This window comes from Cygnus atratus, chromosome 12 (assembly GCF_013377495.2).
Source record: "Cygnus atratus isolate AKBS03 ecotype Queensland, Australia chromosome 12, CAtr_DNAZoo_HiC_assembly, whole genome shotgun sequence".
Lineage (NCBI taxonomy): Eukaryota > Metazoa > Chordata > Aves > Anseriformes > Anatidae > Cygnus > Cygnus atratus.
In genome coordinates, this window is record NC_066373.1 from 4853652 (window position 1) to 4872424 (window position 18773).

The 18773-nt window shown below is 37.8% G+C and overlaps 1 protein-coding gene across 3 annotated transcripts in view; it reads right to left on the reverse strand.

Annotated features, from left to right (window-relative positions):
- PLCG2 (phospholipase C gamma 2) overlaps positions 1-18773 on the reverse strand; it is a 62549-nt gene that overhangs the window by 22082 nt on the left and 21694 nt on the right. For 2 of the 3 annotated variants that reach the window (XM_035543855.2, XM_050713319.1), the window contains exons 4-16: positions 17398-17491; positions 15817-15864; positions 11924-12008; positions 11069-11152; positions 9625-9668; positions 8365-8437; positions 7124-7225; positions 6832-6950; positions 5465-5550; positions 4345-4465; positions 3354-3522; positions 616-720; positions 324-413 (exon numbers count right to left, since the gene is read on the reverse strand). In XM_035543855.2, the coding sequence (XP_035399748.1) occupies positions 324-413; positions 616-720; positions 3354-3522; positions 4345-4465; positions 5465-5550; positions 6832-6950; positions 7124-7225; positions 8365-8437; positions 9625-9668; positions 11069-11152; positions 11924-12008; positions 15817-15864; positions 17398-17491 (1220 nt within the window). The remainder of the gene's footprint in view (positions 1-323; positions 414-615; positions 721-3353; positions 3523-4344; positions 4466-5464; positions 5551-6831; positions 6951-7123; positions 7226-8364; positions 8438-9624; positions 9669-11068; positions 11153-11923; positions 12009-15816; positions 15865-17397; positions 17492-18773) is intronic. The other variant, XM_050713320.1, reaches the window with a different exon arrangement.

The following is an 18773-nucleotide window of genomic DNA, read 5'->3' on the forward strand; positions in this document are numbered from 1 at the left end:
CCAAAGACGTATAAGAACTTCGATTGTCAGTGGGCACATCAGCATTAGCATTTAACCACCAAAATCATATCTCCTTGTCCTTGTACTCACCTTTGTATGTCCTTCATTTGCCAAAGGGAAAAAAGATATTTTATTTAAAATAGGGTTAGCTGGAGTACCTTAGCAAAGACCCCTTTTTAAAATATTTATTTGCAGATACATGTGTTATCTGATACAGATCCTCTACAATTTCAGTAATGTCAGCATAAAAATATGCATCTGTAAACACTGAAATAATCTGAGATTAAAAAGAACATGCTTAAGCAATAAAAAGTAGCCATCACCTTTGATGAATCTTCATCAGCATTCTGTTCTATATCATCACTGAATGAAAGCTTTTCATCAGCAATAGCACAGTAGTGCCGAGTCCATTTCTAGAAGTTGAGAGAGATTAAAACCATTAACGAAATGAAGAGAACTAATTATAACTTACAACTAGGTGTAACAGTAAACAGCATGCCGCCTTCTCCTCGCTCACATTTCACGAACTGAGGACATTACACAAATATTGAGAAAATTCATGTACATATTACACAGCTTAGTAGCAAACTTTAGCAAATGTCACATAAACAATACCTGTTCTATTGTGTCCCACATGTAAAGTTCTCCCTGTTGCTTTTTTTCTTCTTTCTTATCTTCTGGGTTCACATCAATGTCTCCCTTCGGCCCTAGTTTTTTGTGCTAAAAAGAAAAAAAAAAAGATTAAACAGCACATTCATATGCTCATAGAGAATTATATATAAAATTGATCATACAGTCTCAGTGCACTCAGTATTACTGGAGTTATCTCCCTTCATTGCCCAGCTTTCTTCTGTTATTGCCATAACAGCAGCTGTTCCACAAAGCTTTATGTAACCTTGGTGGAGTTTATCTCAAAAATGTATATCTCATGATAAAGATTTTAAAAGATAGTACAGATATCATTCAAGCAATGAAGAAACAGTTAGTCTGATAAGAGCTCACAATTCCTTACAGGACAGAAATCTTGAAGTGACACTTGCATAAAAAGAAATAATGACAAGACAATAAACATTCAGCAGAGAGCAGAACGTAAGGAAAACCATAAGGAACCAAAAAAATACACACAAAAAAAATCAAGACCAGAAGAGGAATTAAAATGAAGGGGAATCCACTCTTCTAAAAGAAAAATGATCAGACATGATATCTTGTATGAGAAGAAGGGTGAGTTCTACTTTCTTCTTCTCCTTGTCTTCTAAATCCTAGTTTAGAGAGAACACACAACTCCAGTGTAGAAACAGAAGAGGTAAACCCAGGAAAGACCTGGGTACTGCTACACAATTAAGCCCAGATCTGTCCAGCAAAAGGCAGGTTACTGCACAGACGGCACCAGTGCTTGTAGGGGAGTTGAGACAGCTCTCAACTTATTGCTACTGAAGTTCATGGGGTTTTTGTGCAGCACATAATTTGGCTGACAGAAAAACACGAGCCAGAATCCTTGAGAAGCATTTTGCATTAAATCCTACTATGTCCTCAGTTACAATGAAAAATGATGATGTGACAATTTAGACCATCCTAATGCAGCAATGAAAAGCTTATGACAGGGCATGACAGGGAAGAGCAGACAGCAAGTGAAAATAGCCCACAGAGCTAATCCTTGCAGAAAAGGTTGAACAGATGAAACTGCAATAGCTGGACTATTCTAAAGGAAGACTAAAAAAAGGAAGCAGACTAGCTACAGCATAAAGGGCAAAATAGATAAGAATAGTTTTTGTTACAACTTCTATGATTTTATTCTTGTAAGACCATTCCTTCTCTGAAAGTACATTAGAAACATTTGTAAGTGATCAGTGTGCTTTCATATACACTCGTTTTCAATTAACTACAGGCTGAAACAATACAACACAAGCTATGTCGAAGGGCAAGGCTCAGCAATTGAAAGTGCTCACAAAAAGCAGTGGCTCAAGGGGCTAAAGAACATAAAACACTTGAACTGCAGTTAATGATAGGATTAATCCTCTCATAGCTTGTAGTTTTCAAATACGTTCAGTTCTGTGTCTTCTATAGGAAGATTTCAATTTGACAGGCCTATCTGAAAAATCCCACAGGCCCCTAAAGCAGGACTCAACTTCGTTTACTAACTTTTTCCAGACAAAAGCCAAATACCACGACTAGCTTACTGGCAGGTGCTGATCTATTTACAAAGATTCTTTACTGCTCTTTTAGACAGGAAGGGATGATATGGATGTTCTCTTGTGCAAAGTCACAGTAGTTTGTAATTCCCTTTAAACCAGATCTGTCATGTTATTATTCACGTGCCTATACAATTTCCCTTCTATGCTCTACATCATAACAATAGACAGTTTAGAGAAAGGAAGAAAGAAAAAAAAAAATTAAGCAGAGATTTGAATTCCCTGCTTCCTGATATTTTGCACCTCACAGTGGGGTGCTATCATTTCCAGTCCTACATTAAAGGACCATATGCTTATATCCATCTAGATGCATCTATCCATCATTATTTCTTCTGTTCAGCAGTCCAATCCATGTGATGCAGTACTACCACAAGAGCCAGAACACAGAAGCACAGGTAAAAGCAATTATTGTACTATCATGAACAGCCCCCAGATTATCCACCTAATTTTGCCCTTCAATAATTCTACTGCAGTTTCAATCCAAGAAGTCTTCTTTCAGTTTTCTGCCTGATGCACAAGAGTGCCGAGTAAAGCATCTGTATTGCCCAGCAGGTAAGACACCCTCACAGTGACTGCCTTCTAACAAAAGCACCACAGTCTTTCCAAAGTGGTTTACTAAATTGCATATGTAAATCACACTGAGTGAGTAAATGCCAATCAATTTTTGCAGTTCACCAAGTAAGCAGTCCTGACAGCTTAAGTCAGCAGTCTGCAAGTGCTTTGAGTTTTACTTGAAGGACAGACATCCTCTGAAAAAACAGTTATCGTTAATCCTACTTTCTATTCAAGAACATACTTTTAATATTTCTTAGCCAGTCACTAATTGTGTAAGAAGCCTATGAAGAGCATCTGCAGCAATGAACCCTTGCTGAAATTTAGCACTGACATTTCAGGAGTTGGAAGACCTTTAGAAAAGAGCTGACATTCCATCTGGCACTTGAATTAGCAACTTTTATTGCAAAGAAAACCAACAGCAAGCATCTTAATAGGTATCTTTATGGAACTCCGTACAATATTATGAATTGTAACTAGTACACACTTCTAGCATGGGGTTTCTTGTCTCTTCAACAGAAACCAACAGTTAACCTGTGAAGCCAGAAGTAGCACTGACAGCTTCAGCTCTTGTTTTTATACTTTATCTACAAGCACACAACACAAGCCTACCTTGATGATGATTTTTTCTTTCAGCTGGGTTGGTGATGGTAGCTGATCTGCACTGGCTTCAACAGGTTTCATTAAAAGCTGATCTCCAAACACCTCCTTGAACACTCTGGCCATGTATCGCTGCTGTTCTACGCTACAGTGCTCTTCAATTGACAGAATGACTGGGTATCTTTGAAGAAAACGAAGGAAAATTATGACATTCAGTTTCTTTTTGATTCAACTGACAAGGCAAGGAAAACACCACCCTCCCTCAACCCTCAGATCAAAGAAAATATTTAAAGCAAACATGAAGACAAAAGGAATAGAGGTAGACACACAACAGATAAGGTCAGAAGGGACCTCCGGAGGCCATCTAGCCCAAGTCCCTTCTTTGGGAAGGCCCAATTCCTAAGTTAGGTCAGGTTGCTCAGAGATTTGTCCAGCCACTTTTTGAATATCTGCAAGGACAAAGATTCCTTAAGTGCTTTGGGAACAGTTTCAGTGTTAAGTGTTCTCCCTCCCAATTGTTGGGTAATACTTTTCATGTTAAGGACATCTCAGCACAAGGTTTAGAAGAGCAAAGCAGAGAGGCAGATTAAAATTCATGTTATCAGTTCAGGAAACATTCTATGACTTCTACTCCTAAGACCTCCCTACAACATGAATATCAACCCAACAGATACATTGCTTGTCACTTGTAGTTTGTTTTGATCTTTAAAAAAAAAATCATACTGTTCAGGACTTGAAGTTTCACACTTCAATTCAGTAAAAGAAGACCCAAGCAAGGAGACAGGAACCTCTTTTAAGGTACTCACTAACTTCCCTAGCAGCAAATTGTTATGTAGCAGCACCTTTTCTCAAAAACAAATCAATTAAAGACCCATGTTGGGCAATAATGAAGACCAGGATGTCATTCTTTCATTATTTCTTTTATCTTTAAATCACAGGGAAAAAAGTTCAGTAAGGTCTAAGCATTCAAACACAGGCTTAAGAAACATAAATCAAAGCTTACTCAGATGCAACAAAGGCATGATCTTTGATTGCTTGTACTACATCATCAAATTTGATCTTTGTTGTCCGTGTCCATCCATGGTAAATGATGGGTTTCCCATCAGGACCATCCCAGCAGTCCACTAGGAAAGACAAGCAGTGGAAAAATGAAGACACCAGGTAGTTACTTAACTCTAATAAAAGGAATACAATGTACATTCAGTTCTTCAGAGCGTTTCATACATTGAGTCATACATTCATTTCTAATAAAATATCCTTAGTCTATCTTCTAAAATATTCTAATTATCTATCTCACAGAGGGAATTAAGTTCACTTCAGTAAGAACAATATAAGTAAAATACGGTATAATTTTTTCCCAAAGCATTATTATGTGGGAATCTGGAAAGAATTCAAGCAGCTAAACTGTCCATTTACAAGTTTACATTAATTTTCCATGGAGAAATACACTCTAACAAGTTGGGAGCATATCTATTTTTCTGATTTTAACCCTGAAACTCTAATCTGAGATACCTTTTGTAACATCCAAATTGAATGAAGTCTCTTGTTAATTGTTACAAATGTAAACCAGGAACTAGCTTATTAAGAAACTGGTCAATAACGTGAAATTCAAGTCAAATCTTTCAATAAGGAACACAAACACAGGGTTGAAGAAGCATACAGACTTAGTAGAGAACAATGGCACAAAGATATCAAATGATTTACAAGCAAGTTAAACAGGATGACAAATAGCACCAAATTACAAAAATCTGAGACTTAGGCTTGTCTGTATTAGATGAAGGCAAATAAGTTTTTTATCTATCTACACTGCACAAGTACTTCAAATTTAAATCTTATGCTTTCATATAGTAGATCAAAGATTGAATTGTTTGTGTACAGTGAGAGAGTCAGACAGAACTTCTTGGAATTCCCAGGGAACAAGTACCAGAGCAAGTAAACAGAGCAATAATGAGGCATAACAAAAACTATTTAGGGAATCAGTGTTTTTCATATGACTAACTAAAATTTCAAAAAAGAAACAAACTAGTTCTTGATTTTGGTTCTTTTTTCTTTCTTGGTAAACAGGGGAAACCCTGCTTATATGAAGAGTATGTTATAAACCACTCCACAAGCTCATTACTCACACTCAATACATCGGCATCCCATTCTAAGGCACCTGATGTAAGCTTCTGTGGAGGATTCACTTCGAAGCTGGTCTCCTGTCAGATATCTAACGAATAAAAGAAAATTGTAAGAGAAGACAGGCAATCAATTTCAATTATTTCCCACTCATTCACTGGGAAAATTTTTTTCTCCTGTTATGAAGGCTGTATGTTGACTGGTTGGGGTTTTTTCCAAACTTGCTATGGAAGAACTGGGCTCTGCTGAACCAAATGCTACCAGATTTTTGAATGGACAAAATTATAGAAGATTAACATTCAATCTAAACATCAATCAACTCTGACAGGTTCCTGGAGAACAAACCATGAGCTCTGCAACATATACTTACTTGATCATGTTGAGACAATCACAGTGAAGGGATGCGGAGAATATTTGGAGTGATACTACACCATATACTTCAAGTTATCTACCAGTTATATCCACATCCACTTCATTTCATTTCCTGCAATATTTAATTTGTTCATCTCTCCTCACTCTCTTTACATGCTCTTTCTTTTTATTACAATGCTAGATGAGAAAACTTCCCATTCACTTGAAGAAAGTTCAACTCATCACCACATAGGTTTTAACTTCAGCTAAAGAGCTTGCACACCATGTATTATCAAGGAAAAGGGCTGGATGCCGTAGGCACAAGCTATGGAAATACGCAGCTAAGTTACTAAGCATAGAACACTTCCAGACAAAGCCAATGAATAGCCAAGCCCTGATCAGCAGATATGCTAGTTTAAGGTCCAAATATTCTTTTCCCACTCAGGAAAAGTTTCTGCTTTTTGACATTGCGAACTGTCGACGTATCTATTAATAGTGCATACCACCACTGCCTCCTTTCCCAACTCAACAAACCCACTGCCCTTTAGATCACACTACCAGCATAGGATCTTCCCACAGGATAAGTTGGATCCTTACAGCATTCTTATGTTCAGGTACAACTAATGTTGACATAGGCTTAGGAAACGCTGTTGGTGCTTGGAAAAAACAGAAGCTCCTTCAGTAACTTTGATTTCTGAAAACAGAGAGGCTGGAACAGTTTGAAGTTGAGACTAATTTTTCTAACACGACTCAGAGTTTGAGGGTGTTTTTTTTGTGTTCCCCCCCCCCCCCCCCCCCCCAGCAGAGCTGATTGTGTCTCAAAATCTATATAAGATATTTAGAGAAGGGGAGAAAGGAAACACACATGCTGTATTTGCCACATTTATATTACGCTTTAGGAAGATTTCACACACCCAGACAGTATATTTCTGGATATTATAATTTAAAATGTTTTACTTTCTCCTAACATGTGCCAGGTCTGTTTGAACAGGGATAGATAATGAGACTTCTGGTAACTTACGTGTTATGAGAGGAAGAAATCCAGTAATGGGACAAAGGATTATTCATGTCCTGCACATCTATTGAATCATATTTCTCATCCCAAATACTGTTTTCTTTTGCAAAAAGGTAAGTGAGGAACTAAAATGCAAAGAGAGAGACTGAATTTAAATGTTTTAAACATACAAGAATATAAGAAACCCAGCAACATAGCAGGAACATCACAAAGGATCTGTCAACCAATTAACAAACTAGGAGCTAGCAGCAAAAGAAAAAAATCCATGAGAAACTATCAGAAAGCATCATCATTTTACCTCATCAACAAAGAGGAAGGGTTCAGCAGTTTCTCTCATAGTGTCATCTATAAATTTGGTCATTCGTTCTCGGACTTTACTCAGATCTTGTGCCCAAGACTCCTTCAGATAATAAAGTAGAAAAATTTAGATGTGGTGATATGCTATATAAAATCTAATAAAGAACAGAACCCTACAGTTGTGATTAAGGCTTCCATTTCAGATAGCTTACTGACAGTATATTTCTTTGTATTCACATCTTAAGAGTTTCCTCTATGATGTTTAAGAGGGAAAAAACAGCTGAGTACCTTTACATAGATTGGAGGCCCACAAGATCCACACACACATATGTACATATATGCATGCACACACACAGGAAAAAGCTGGCCTCCTTGAAATGTATGCCTTAACTATATTCTGTTCACACATCTAAGTGCAATCTGAATGTACTTTTAACACAGTGAAATGAAGAGAAAAAGAAATTAGCAATCTTATACAGGAAGCATAGATCTCACTTTTCATTCATATTTGCGAGCCTGCAATTTATCAGTACCTAACAAAGATAACACTAGCTAAAAGGATAGGAGGCAAAGACCTGGAATGTGAACAAATTCCAACAGCAGTCTTAGACCCACTCCATTATATCCTTTGTGAATGTCTAGCCTTAAAAATTGGCCTATATATCAAATTATGATTTTTCTTCCACAGTGTCTGTGCTAAATAAGATTACAGAAGGCCATGAAGACAGTTCCAGTACCTGCTTCCACCCTTATCTGCTTGCTGGTATGGAACATCAGACTGGCCCATTCAAGAAGAAAATTAACTTTGACTCGAATGCAAGCAGTCAGCTCATCTTTTTACATACAAGCTGATAAAATGGGGCCATGGCCAAGGTATTACCCCTAGCTGTATCTACGGGGACAGCTGTAACTAGGCCAGGCTATCATGCAGGGTTTATTTCCAACCTTGTCTGTTTATCTACATGACTAAACGAAGACCTGCTAAAACATTATTTACTTTGTCCTGCCTCTCTTCCTCTGGTGCACCTTCAGAGACTTTTATATGGATGAAAAATAATGGTTCTTGTGAACTTCAACAGCGGCAAATAAGAAGAAATCTTTCCAAGACCTAGTAGCCTAGTATCATAGCTGACATGAATCACATTCAGTGTCATATCTTTTTTTTTTTTTTTTTTTTTTTTAAAGGAGCATGTAATATTGAGAGACAGCAAAAAGAGCTCAAAATTTCTGTAACATTCCCACCTGCTGCTCATGTAGCAGGAATCTCTGAAAGTCATGGAGATGAACTGCTGAAGCATCTGGGCGGTCAGTATTTCTTTAAAAAAAAAAAAAGAGAGAGAGAAAGAGAAAGGAAAATTGAATCTAAAGAAACAACAGAGAAAGTGTCATCAGATGTTATAGCAGAAAATGACAGGGATTTGTATCTTGCATTTACAGTATAAATGTGCTGCCGCCAGGAAGAAACTTTTTATAACTTCAGTGAAATTGAGATTAGGCTTGTAATATTGTATTACCTAATCACTGTAATTTGAGCCTTTAAATAAAACCTCCTAGAGTCCTGATGTATTTTTGATAATGATTCATTGAGAAAAGTACCAAATCTCTGTTCATTGATCTGTAGCAAATGAACAGCATTCACTTCACAGGTGTTTTCTTAAGTTTATTTGAGGCACATGGAGAGACTGTTCTTTTGAATTATCACCGAGCCACACATCCACAGATAATTCCTTCCATGTATTATCTACTACAGTAGATCGCCTGAATAAAACTTCAGGAATAAAAAGGCAAGAACGCAGCCACACCAACAAAAAGGCAGCACAGTGCTCTCTGTTTTGTAGGACACAAATGTTGCATCATCTCGTACCAATAAGGCATTTATAACCTTACACATCCTTGAGAAATCTGTGGTTTAAAGCAGTCTCACCAGTTTAATTCACACAGCATGACCAAGGGCTAGGGAAATGCATGGTATACTTAGAACAAACTTTTAAAACAACTTCCTTCATCTGTGGTAATATTCAAAGCTAAGATAAACTGGTTTAATTTGTGGTTAAAATAGTAACAGCACCCGAGACCTCCCTTTTCACTCTGTACACGTTTTACTAAATTTTCCAAGTCCACCAAGTGAAACTTGTAGAAACTGTTAGCATCAGTGCTCTGCATGAGTCCAGGCAAAGCCTCTGCACCATACCACTCCAGTTTAAAGTTTTTCCATCAAATTGTCCTTCACTAGTTCTGTTCTGCACTTGGTAAAATCTGAACATGTCAATTTGCTTGTTTGAGTCCATGCCAGTTTTCTTCTTGTCAGAAGGTAAAAAAACATTTATCAAATGATAACCAGAACTTATGCCCAGGATAAATTCACCTTTCTGAATGCAATAAGATCTATAATTTCTTTTCACTTACTAAAGCATAAGAACAAAAGCCAGTGAAGTAATTAAAAAGTCCTGCAGCACTGCTACCATATGTGTATTATTTGGAAAAATAATACAAGAGCCTTACCCAAGAATGAACACAGAGGAATCCTTTTTGAATTCATCGAGAATCTTTAAAAAGAAAAAAAAAAAGGGGGGATGGATAAGATTTAAAAAAATAAAAGAACATGCAATTTTCCATCTAATTTCATCTAATAATGACTACTGGTTTGGAAAGGGGAAAAACATGCATTTCCACTCTAGAAAAGCTGCATGCAAGTTGACAAGATACATTTTGAATTGAACGCATTAGAAAAAAAACTTACTGCCAAGGCTGGCGATTGCACGTCAAGCCTTCCACTGTAAAGGCACATAATTCTCAGGCAAAAAGTTTGCCATTGATAAGACTGAATTTTCTGTGGAGCTTTTATTGCTTGATAGCCCACAAACATTGGAATTACATATCTTCCATCATATTTATGCATTTGAATGTAAAATCTAAATTGCTCCCAGCTTGGAGCAGCCTAGTTGCAGATCACAGGAAACTTATCAACTGCCCCATAGCAGTTGTTGAGCAAATTGAGGAGTTTCTTTGAAATGATCCACAAGTGGTGATAACGAGAGTTTAAGGAAGTCAGATAACCTCTTTATTTTGTGTTTTACTCTTCAACCTTCTGCTTAAGATAATTTTCTAGACTTTTTGTAACCAAAAATAAAACCTTATCAGTACATGGAGATTAATAATTACTTCACAACAATTTCAGCATCACTTTTAAGCAGCACAAGAAAGCACTACTGCCAGAGGAAACAACATTGACTTTCACTATCGAAGTTTCCATTTCAACAACTGCAAGTTGAGTCAACAATATGCATGTCATCAATAAAGATATGTACGCAAGTAATTTCAAATCATCTGTTTTCACACAGTTACAAACAGTTCCTAATTTTCAGAGTCACTAAACACATGCAGGTTCCAACTTCATGAATCTTTGCAATTAATACAGGGAAACAGTAGTCAGGCAGTTAATCCACTGCATTTATTTTTCACAAGCACTGTCTGAAGCACGTCATGCTCTGGACTCATCGTTTGTCATCTCTGAGCATGAGACAGGAGAACAATAGCTGTTACTTGATGTTCAGGATATACCCCAGTAGTTTACTGAATGTTATGTTCCTTGTAATGCAAGATTAATACAAGTATGAAAAAAATATTGCATCTACCAGCAAACAGGTCAACCAAACCAAATATAAAGACATTCTCTATACCAAACAAACTCACAAGAAAAATTCTTCCTAGAAACCCTATTATATCTGTGCATATCTTTACTACCAATATACAAGAAACAAGGTGAATGACTTTTTCATCCTCTTAAGCCAATTGTTGATAGTGACTGTTAACTGTACGTCGAGCACAGTACTATAGCCTTTCTGTTACAAGAACGGGGAAAAATAAAAATGTTAGCAAAAAAACAGCGTTCGTTCTTTGTTCTGACCAGTTTAACATTATGAAGACTAATTATAAAAAAGCTTACCGATCTCTGTTGTTCAAACATGATTTTCTTGTAGAACAAATGAAATTGTTCAAAACTAAGTTCTTCTTTGTGAGCACCTATTTCCTACAATAGAAAGCAGCATGTAGCGAATTTAGAATTCCCTGAAATGCATTTGCACAGCACAGAAGTTACTCCTCTTCTGGCAGCCACCCTCTCACACGTTCAGTTCTACTCTGACTTCATTTGTTTTATGTTTGGGGATTATTTTCTTTTTCTATTTTTTTTGTTTAAGAACACAAACAAGTAAATAGACTCTTGGTTCGTGACACAGTAGTCCTAAGCCCACATCTTTGGCCTTTTATTTTGTACCCTGACTATTTCCACTATGTTACTCAAAGTAAAGTAGTGCCTTATTCAGTTATTGTTTGCTGGAGCAACAGAAGCAAAAGTGTATGCTTTAAGGGTGGCAAATTAGAAAGCAGGAAAAGGTGGGGATAATTAAAATTCCTGTAGGAATGGAAAGGACCTTCAGAAGCTATTAGTATTACCATAAATTGGAAGAAGTTATTACTTTGATCATATTGCAAAAGAATTCTTATTCTTATACATGAATTTTATCTTAAACATCCAACAGTTTCCTATGCACTTGCATAGTATCAGCACCAGAACTCCAAGCCCAGTGTTAACTTTAAGCAATCCTACAATGAAAAGTAGGAACATTTATGTCTGTATTTTCCTAAAGCCTGACATACCGGCAAAATCAAACTTCGATAATAATCGATATAATTTATTTAACTGTACATGGTAACAAACAAAAATATACGCAGTAACCTGAACAGAAATATCAACACCTATCAAATAACATGAAACAGATAGAATTTATCAGGTAATTACCGCAAATTTATCCTTCAAGAACTTCATGCTGCTCACTTTGAAGTTTACTTGGGGAAGGACAGTTTTCAGCTCTCTAAGACTAATACTGGAAAAAAGAAAAGATAGAGAAAAAAAAACAACTCTGTTGTAATCAGCCAGCTACCAGTATATATATATTTATTTTATTTTATTTTTAATCAACACAAAAATGTTACTATTGAAACATTTTAGATAGGACTCATCGCTCATAATTACTAAACTCCTATAAACATAACACCTACATGTAAGCAGGCTAGACACATTTTCTAGTTAGTGGGGAGAAACAGGCATGTCAACTATTTGGGGCATTAAGCTTTTAAACAATACAGTGATGTACAAAAATACATCAAGTATTTAAGCAATACATAGATACAAAGCTAAATTTATTAATTGCTGCAACACTGGCCACACCACTCGAATCATGTCCAACGTATACATCAGACATTTTTTGTTGATGGAAGACTCTGTATTAAAAACAAAACTGTAAATAGTTCCATCTGAAAAACTCAATTTCCTTCACATCTTCCCATTCTCTCAACCTCAGAGGTTTCTCTCATCAACCTCCACTCTTGTAGCTATGGCTTCCTTCAGTGCAACCTCAGAGCAGGTAACAATACTTGCTGTACTTATCCTCAGTGTAAATGGGAGGTAGGGCAATGCTATGATAACTCTTGCATGAACAAAACGAGCGTTGATTTCTATAGGAGCTGGCTGCCTAAATGCTTTAAATGCGCTGTTGGCATAGGTGAGGCAATCCAACAGCTCACTGCTGTTACAAGAAGCAACCGCTCTCTTTGCTCCTGTTGCTATGGTCCCATTGCTTCCATAGGCCAGCTTGGACACTCAAACCTTCTAATAACCTGATTCAACTTGCTAGGCCAGCAAAAAAAAAAAAAATAAGGCAAAAAGGAGAACTAGTCTTCAAGTCTTCCACTAGCTTCATGATCTCATTCAGCTCACCTTGTGTCCAAATCAGCATCATACCCAGAATAAGGAAAGAGTCTTGAGTGCCTGATTAGAAGCACGTAAAGATAGTGGAGGAAAAGGGAAGAGTGAGACTTCCCCCATTGAGCGGCACCAAGCTGATAGACCAACCCAGTCAGCCCCTGCAGCGACTTTTCAGTGGCCTGCTATTCCACTTATCTTTGGATAGCAAAGAACAGAAATTAGGTCTCATTTTAGGACTGAGTCTCAAACTCTGCGTAGGTACTGCTGTGAGGCCTCAATGAGAAAGACACAGCATTAAAGTGGGACATGTGAGGGGCACAGGGACAAGTCCTAGACTGGAAGACGAGGGGAATAAAAACTCACAGCAGCAAAGAGAAGCAGGGAAAAGACAAGAGAACATAGGCGCAACATCTGTAGGTGCTATGGCTAATGCCCACAGGACACTAGCCTTGTTTTCTTGGGTACTGTTGGTACTGCATTAAGGTGCTCTGCCTTGACCTCCAGTGCAATTCATAAGCCATTAACTCTATGCAAACAAACAGGATCAGAACAGTCACCCAAAAGCAACAAAAGCGATTAGCACCTAGACAAAAGTAACACTTCTGTTCTACAGTATCCATGCAAGCACCTGCCCTGTGAGACATTCTCATCTCCATTGTGTAGAGAGGGAAAGAGGAAAAGCAAGAAGGAACTTAGCCAAAATCCATGCCAAAGCCAGATTAGAGCTCAGGAAATTCCTGGCTTTCCGCCCTGTCGCCAGACCTCTGGAAAAAAAAGCACTCCTTTTAGGAGCAAGAAGGAGCACTCTGCTCATACCCCAAACACCAAAAACAAGCAATTTCCTCCGGCAAGACAAGCACAAGCCAAAACAAAGAGCTGGGACTTCATTACCACTGGCAAAAATTCCACCTGTTAAGCAGGACTTGCCTGGAAGCCTAACCTTTACAATTACCCTCCCTAGAAAGTGCAGCACTAAACAAAACGAAGCCCAGCTCAAACTCCTTTCCTGAAGTTTTCTAAACGCCTGGATCATCTACCAAGAGAACAAATCAAATCACTGCCTTCTTCACAGCATAAGTCCCCAAGATCCTAAGCAGACTGCCTTGTACCAATGAAACAACCCTTAAGCACCCCCAGAAACCTCTTCAGCAGACGTATCACCAGCTACAGCTTCTGTATCTTAACAAAACCAAGCTTTTGCTTCATGGTCCTCTCCCTGAAACACCCTCATTGTAGGGCTAGTTTTACAAAGTGCATCAGCAGGTGTAAATTGAAAACTCTTGTTGTAAAGGATTTGGGCCTTTCACCACTTTGGCCATCTTTGGAAACACTGCTCACACTGAAGCAAGCCACACAACAGCGCAGGCTGTCTGCAGAAGGGTGTTATTTCCTGCAGTAACAGTCTTATTCGCACAGCGAAACATCGTGCTTCATTTTGCGTTCAGGAAAAGGCCTAAATGAGAGGAAACGCATGTTCTTTTCCACACTAAATTACACCTTAGAAAAAAAAAAACAGAACATTACAAAGAACAAAATCATGGTAAAGTAATATATGTGGGGAAAAGGGGGGTAACATTCTTCACAGTTTTGCACATTTTCTGGCAACTCTAACTAGAGGTGTGCCGCTGAATTCATTTAGAAAGTCTCCCTTGTTATGCAAAAGCTACCAAACCTACTTCACACATGGAGCTGAAACAAGCTACTGAAATTCAAACTTATGAAGCAATGCAGCACATGGGAGCCTACAACCCATATGTGGTTGTTTTTTTTGTTTTGTTTTGTTTTAAACGTGAGAAGCATCAGCTCAGAGGTGATTCTTTGGCTTTGGCCTATTCAAATATAGGGCAAAAACACAAACCCAGATAGCCAAGCCAATTGCACGAAATTATATTCAACACAGCAAGCCCTCAAAAAAGAAAGAAAAAAAAAAAAAAAACACCCCACACAACCCGCAACCAGAGATTTTTGCCCTTATTCCAAATGCCTAACTTAGGCTTCCTTCTACAACTATACTCAAGAATACATTTGTTTCCCACTGTTAAAGCAACTCTTTCACACAATACCCTGTCATAACAATAGTCCTCCTCCTCTCCCCTAATACATTCAGGTATCTCTTATCTCTTCTTCCTATAAATATTCTGTTCTGTTCTCATTGCAGCTCTGACCCCTGCAGGAAAGTATTCATGTTATTGCTGGGACAACCCTATCTCTGGATATATCTGGTGTTGGTGCCGTGACTAGTTTCAAACCAAATACCACAAATACTAGTCATGGTCGACCCCCATCAGGATCGAAACCAGGTAAGGCCAACCACCTGAACACCGACCCTGGACCTTTAGCAGCACACGCTGAACTCTGCTTACACAGCCTGATTGTTACAGGTGCCCAAACAAGCTTTTAAAAGCTGGTTCTGCTCTGTCTACATTAGACCATGGTCACTCCAATGCAAACGTGCTTCAGGAATGAGTGAAGAACTTGTGGCAAATCTGCACAGGAAAGCTGACAGCAGGTTATACAAACCACGCTGCTGTGGTCTAAACTGCCCCCAGGAAGTATTAAAGGGCAAATGCCTCTGCAAAGCAAGCAACCTAACAAACCTGTGCAGCTGAGCTGAATCTGTGCACTAAGACTGGGAGAAGGCAACCACCTTTCTTTATACTGGCAGGGTAAATCTACACTAACAGCAGAGTATTTATTTCTCATCACTTGTTTCCTCATACTACATAATGAACATAAGTGAATGTTATGAATGTGCTGCATTTAGCAAAAGGCAAATACGTGTTTTTAAAGCAAGAGCAAATACCATTTTCAGAGGTCTCATATTTTACATCTCAGGCAAAGTAGTAGTTATTTCCCCTCATTCCGTGTTACAGTCTGCAATGAAAGTTCACTAAAAACAAACTGAACATAAAAAGCGAGCTTCTTACCTATTTCTTCTAGTCTGATCAACAGAATAGATCTGCTTTCTCAGCCAGCTTGAGGAAAAGGAGAAAAAACGGAGTGAAAAAATTTTAATTTGAGAATTATAAAAAAATAAATGATCAATTAAATATCAAAATCCAGAGATGAAATTCAACAGAAGTATTTAAAAATCAGAACATACATCACTAAGTAAAGCAAATACATTTCAGCATAGCATCTAAGTATTCAACCAGTTTTACAACCCTAGTTGTAAATATGTACTATTTTGCTGCTTGATATTGCATTTTAAGGCCACATAAACAACACAGGAAAGGGAAGGGTGTGCACAGCACAAAGGAATAAACAACCAGAAACAGTAAAAATGGAAATTGATACAGTGGGCCAAGACTTCAGCTAATCTAGAGTTACTCCACCAAGTCAATGATCTACGTCAGCTCAGGCTGCTGACTGAAAGATCTTAGATGCATAAAAATTAAAAAAGAGGGGGAAGGGTGGGAGGGCTTAGAGAATTTTTAAGAAAATCCTGATTAAAATGCATGTCAGTTTTAGGTACAGAGCAAAACGCTATTAGCAGTATTAATAGTAAATATACACATGCAATTTTGATCTAAAGGATGATCACAGCACGTCAGTGTTAAGCTTATCTTCATTTCTCTACAGAAATCACTTTGTCCACTGCACAAACATAGCCTGAAACCTAATAGCACTTTGTATAACAGCTCTCTGCAATACCACACAATATATAAAAGCAGGAGGAAGTGAAGAATACTTTCTCCCCAACTGAAACTACAAGTAGGTAAAGACAACATCAATGTCAATATCAAAGTTGCAAAAGTCAGGTAGACTTCAAGGACAGGGAATATATCCTTAAAATAGGTAATAGCAGTGACTCACCCCCAACAAAAAAAAGTCAGCAGTGATGAAAAGCAATCAAGTACAGAGACAGTGTTAAAAGCTTGTCAACAAAATTGGCATTCTGAACATAAGCAGTTTTGAGCACGACATCTTCAGAAGCACTAAGGGTGCATTTTCACCATCATATTGCTGTCTGCTAAAAAGTAATCGTTTAAAATGTTCGTTTTTATCCTGGCTCTCTCAGGTGAGCTGATCACATTGCCATTTGATGCAATGGTGTCAACAGGGAAATGTGCACATAGGCAAAATAGACATAGACAACAGCAAATGTGCACATAGGAATCATAGGGACACAGAAGCTGCAACACGGACATCTACCAGATCAAGCCTATTGTGACTGCATAAGACATTTGAATTTTCCAAGAACTCAACACAGATCAGATGACCTTGATATTGCATTCAGAGATGTTATTTTTTTGTGGTATATAGAACAAGGCAAACTGCAAGTTCACAGCAGTGTATGAGAAGTGCAGTTCCAGAACATGTATATAGCAAAACAGACATGGAGAGTTTCCATAGGAGCTTTCTGTACCACACACTAACTGGCTAGTAGTTGTTCCTAAGGTAACTGGCAGGCAGCACTTGTTGCACTTCAAGAATTTCTTTGGCATTTTCCGCTTTACATTCCAAAGAGATGTCAAGTCTCACAAAGTGAAAATATTCCTACGTACCTCTCCATGATTGCAGGTGTGGGAGCACTCATGACTTCTTGATACAAGATATTCAAGCCACACAACCATTTATCAGCATCATCTTTAGAATCAGCTGAAAAAAAAATAATATGCTGTGAGAAACATATAAAAGCAGGACATAACTTGTGATGTCTAGATAAATGCTAGTACACAGAGCTGCAGGTTAACCTTCCTCCTTAATAAATCTCATTGCATAAGTCCATGTTGTTAATTCCGGAACTAATAACACAATGTAAATTTGAGGGTGAGAGGGCCAATCCTGGAAACTCCGACAGAACACCTGCTTCCCAGATTAAGTAAATTTTAGTATCTCACCAGAAAGACTACGAAACTGTTGCTGAGTTCTTACCGTAACATAACCAAACTTCATTTTCTCCCCAGGGACCTAGATCACAAGCAACTTGAAGCACACAGAAAAATGAATTCAGTGTGTTATAGCGTAAACCTAGCTCGTGATATTCCAAGCAACTTACAAGAAAGCTGTAAATCACTAGCTTTTGATGAACACAACCACCTCCTCTTTTCATAACCATGCCTCTAAACGCAGATTGTCCCAGACTACACTTAGACAAGAGGAACAGAAAGGGAGCAATGTATGAAATTAATGTAGCTTATATAGAGAATCATAGAATCATTTAAGTTGGAAAAGACCTCTAAGATAACACATTCTAATATAAGGTAAATTTAAAAAAGGTCTACATAGCTTAACACTGTAACTCAGGTGCATATGCCTTCCAACCTCACAAGCTGGTTTAGGTTTATATCTAGTTTGCCTTTCCATTTCCCAAACCAGAAGAGTCCTCTACATCATTTAACATGATCACACGTGTAACATTTCAACCTTACAGAAGCATGATCATGGACTGCATTCTGGGTACAGCTTTCCCTGAGAAATGCCAATTAAACCATTTTGAGGGCCTTGAATGAGATGCTGTCTTTACAGTGTTCAGTCGGACAAAGTCCATTATCTTTAGCAAGCTGGTTCTGAAATTTCATTAAGGCATTCTTCAGTTATAACAGTTCTTAAAAAATATATTTTCACACAGCAGCTCTAATCTGTGCAAATTCTTTAACTAACTTCAAAGCAAAACAGTTTCTCAAAATATGAAGATTACATTTTATTTAAATATGTGTTCAAACAATGCTTTATCCTCCAAGGATAAAACTAGAACCCAGGCTCAGCTCCCCATGGAAATGTTTTTCAATTAGTTACGATTTCAGAAAGAACACCCACTACCAGTGCCAAACCAATTCTTCTCCCAAGACAATTCTGGCCTTTATGACAGCCACCATTCCCTTCTAAGTAGGGACTATTTTATATTGTTTTAAAAAAAATCACGACAAAGTGCTTTAAC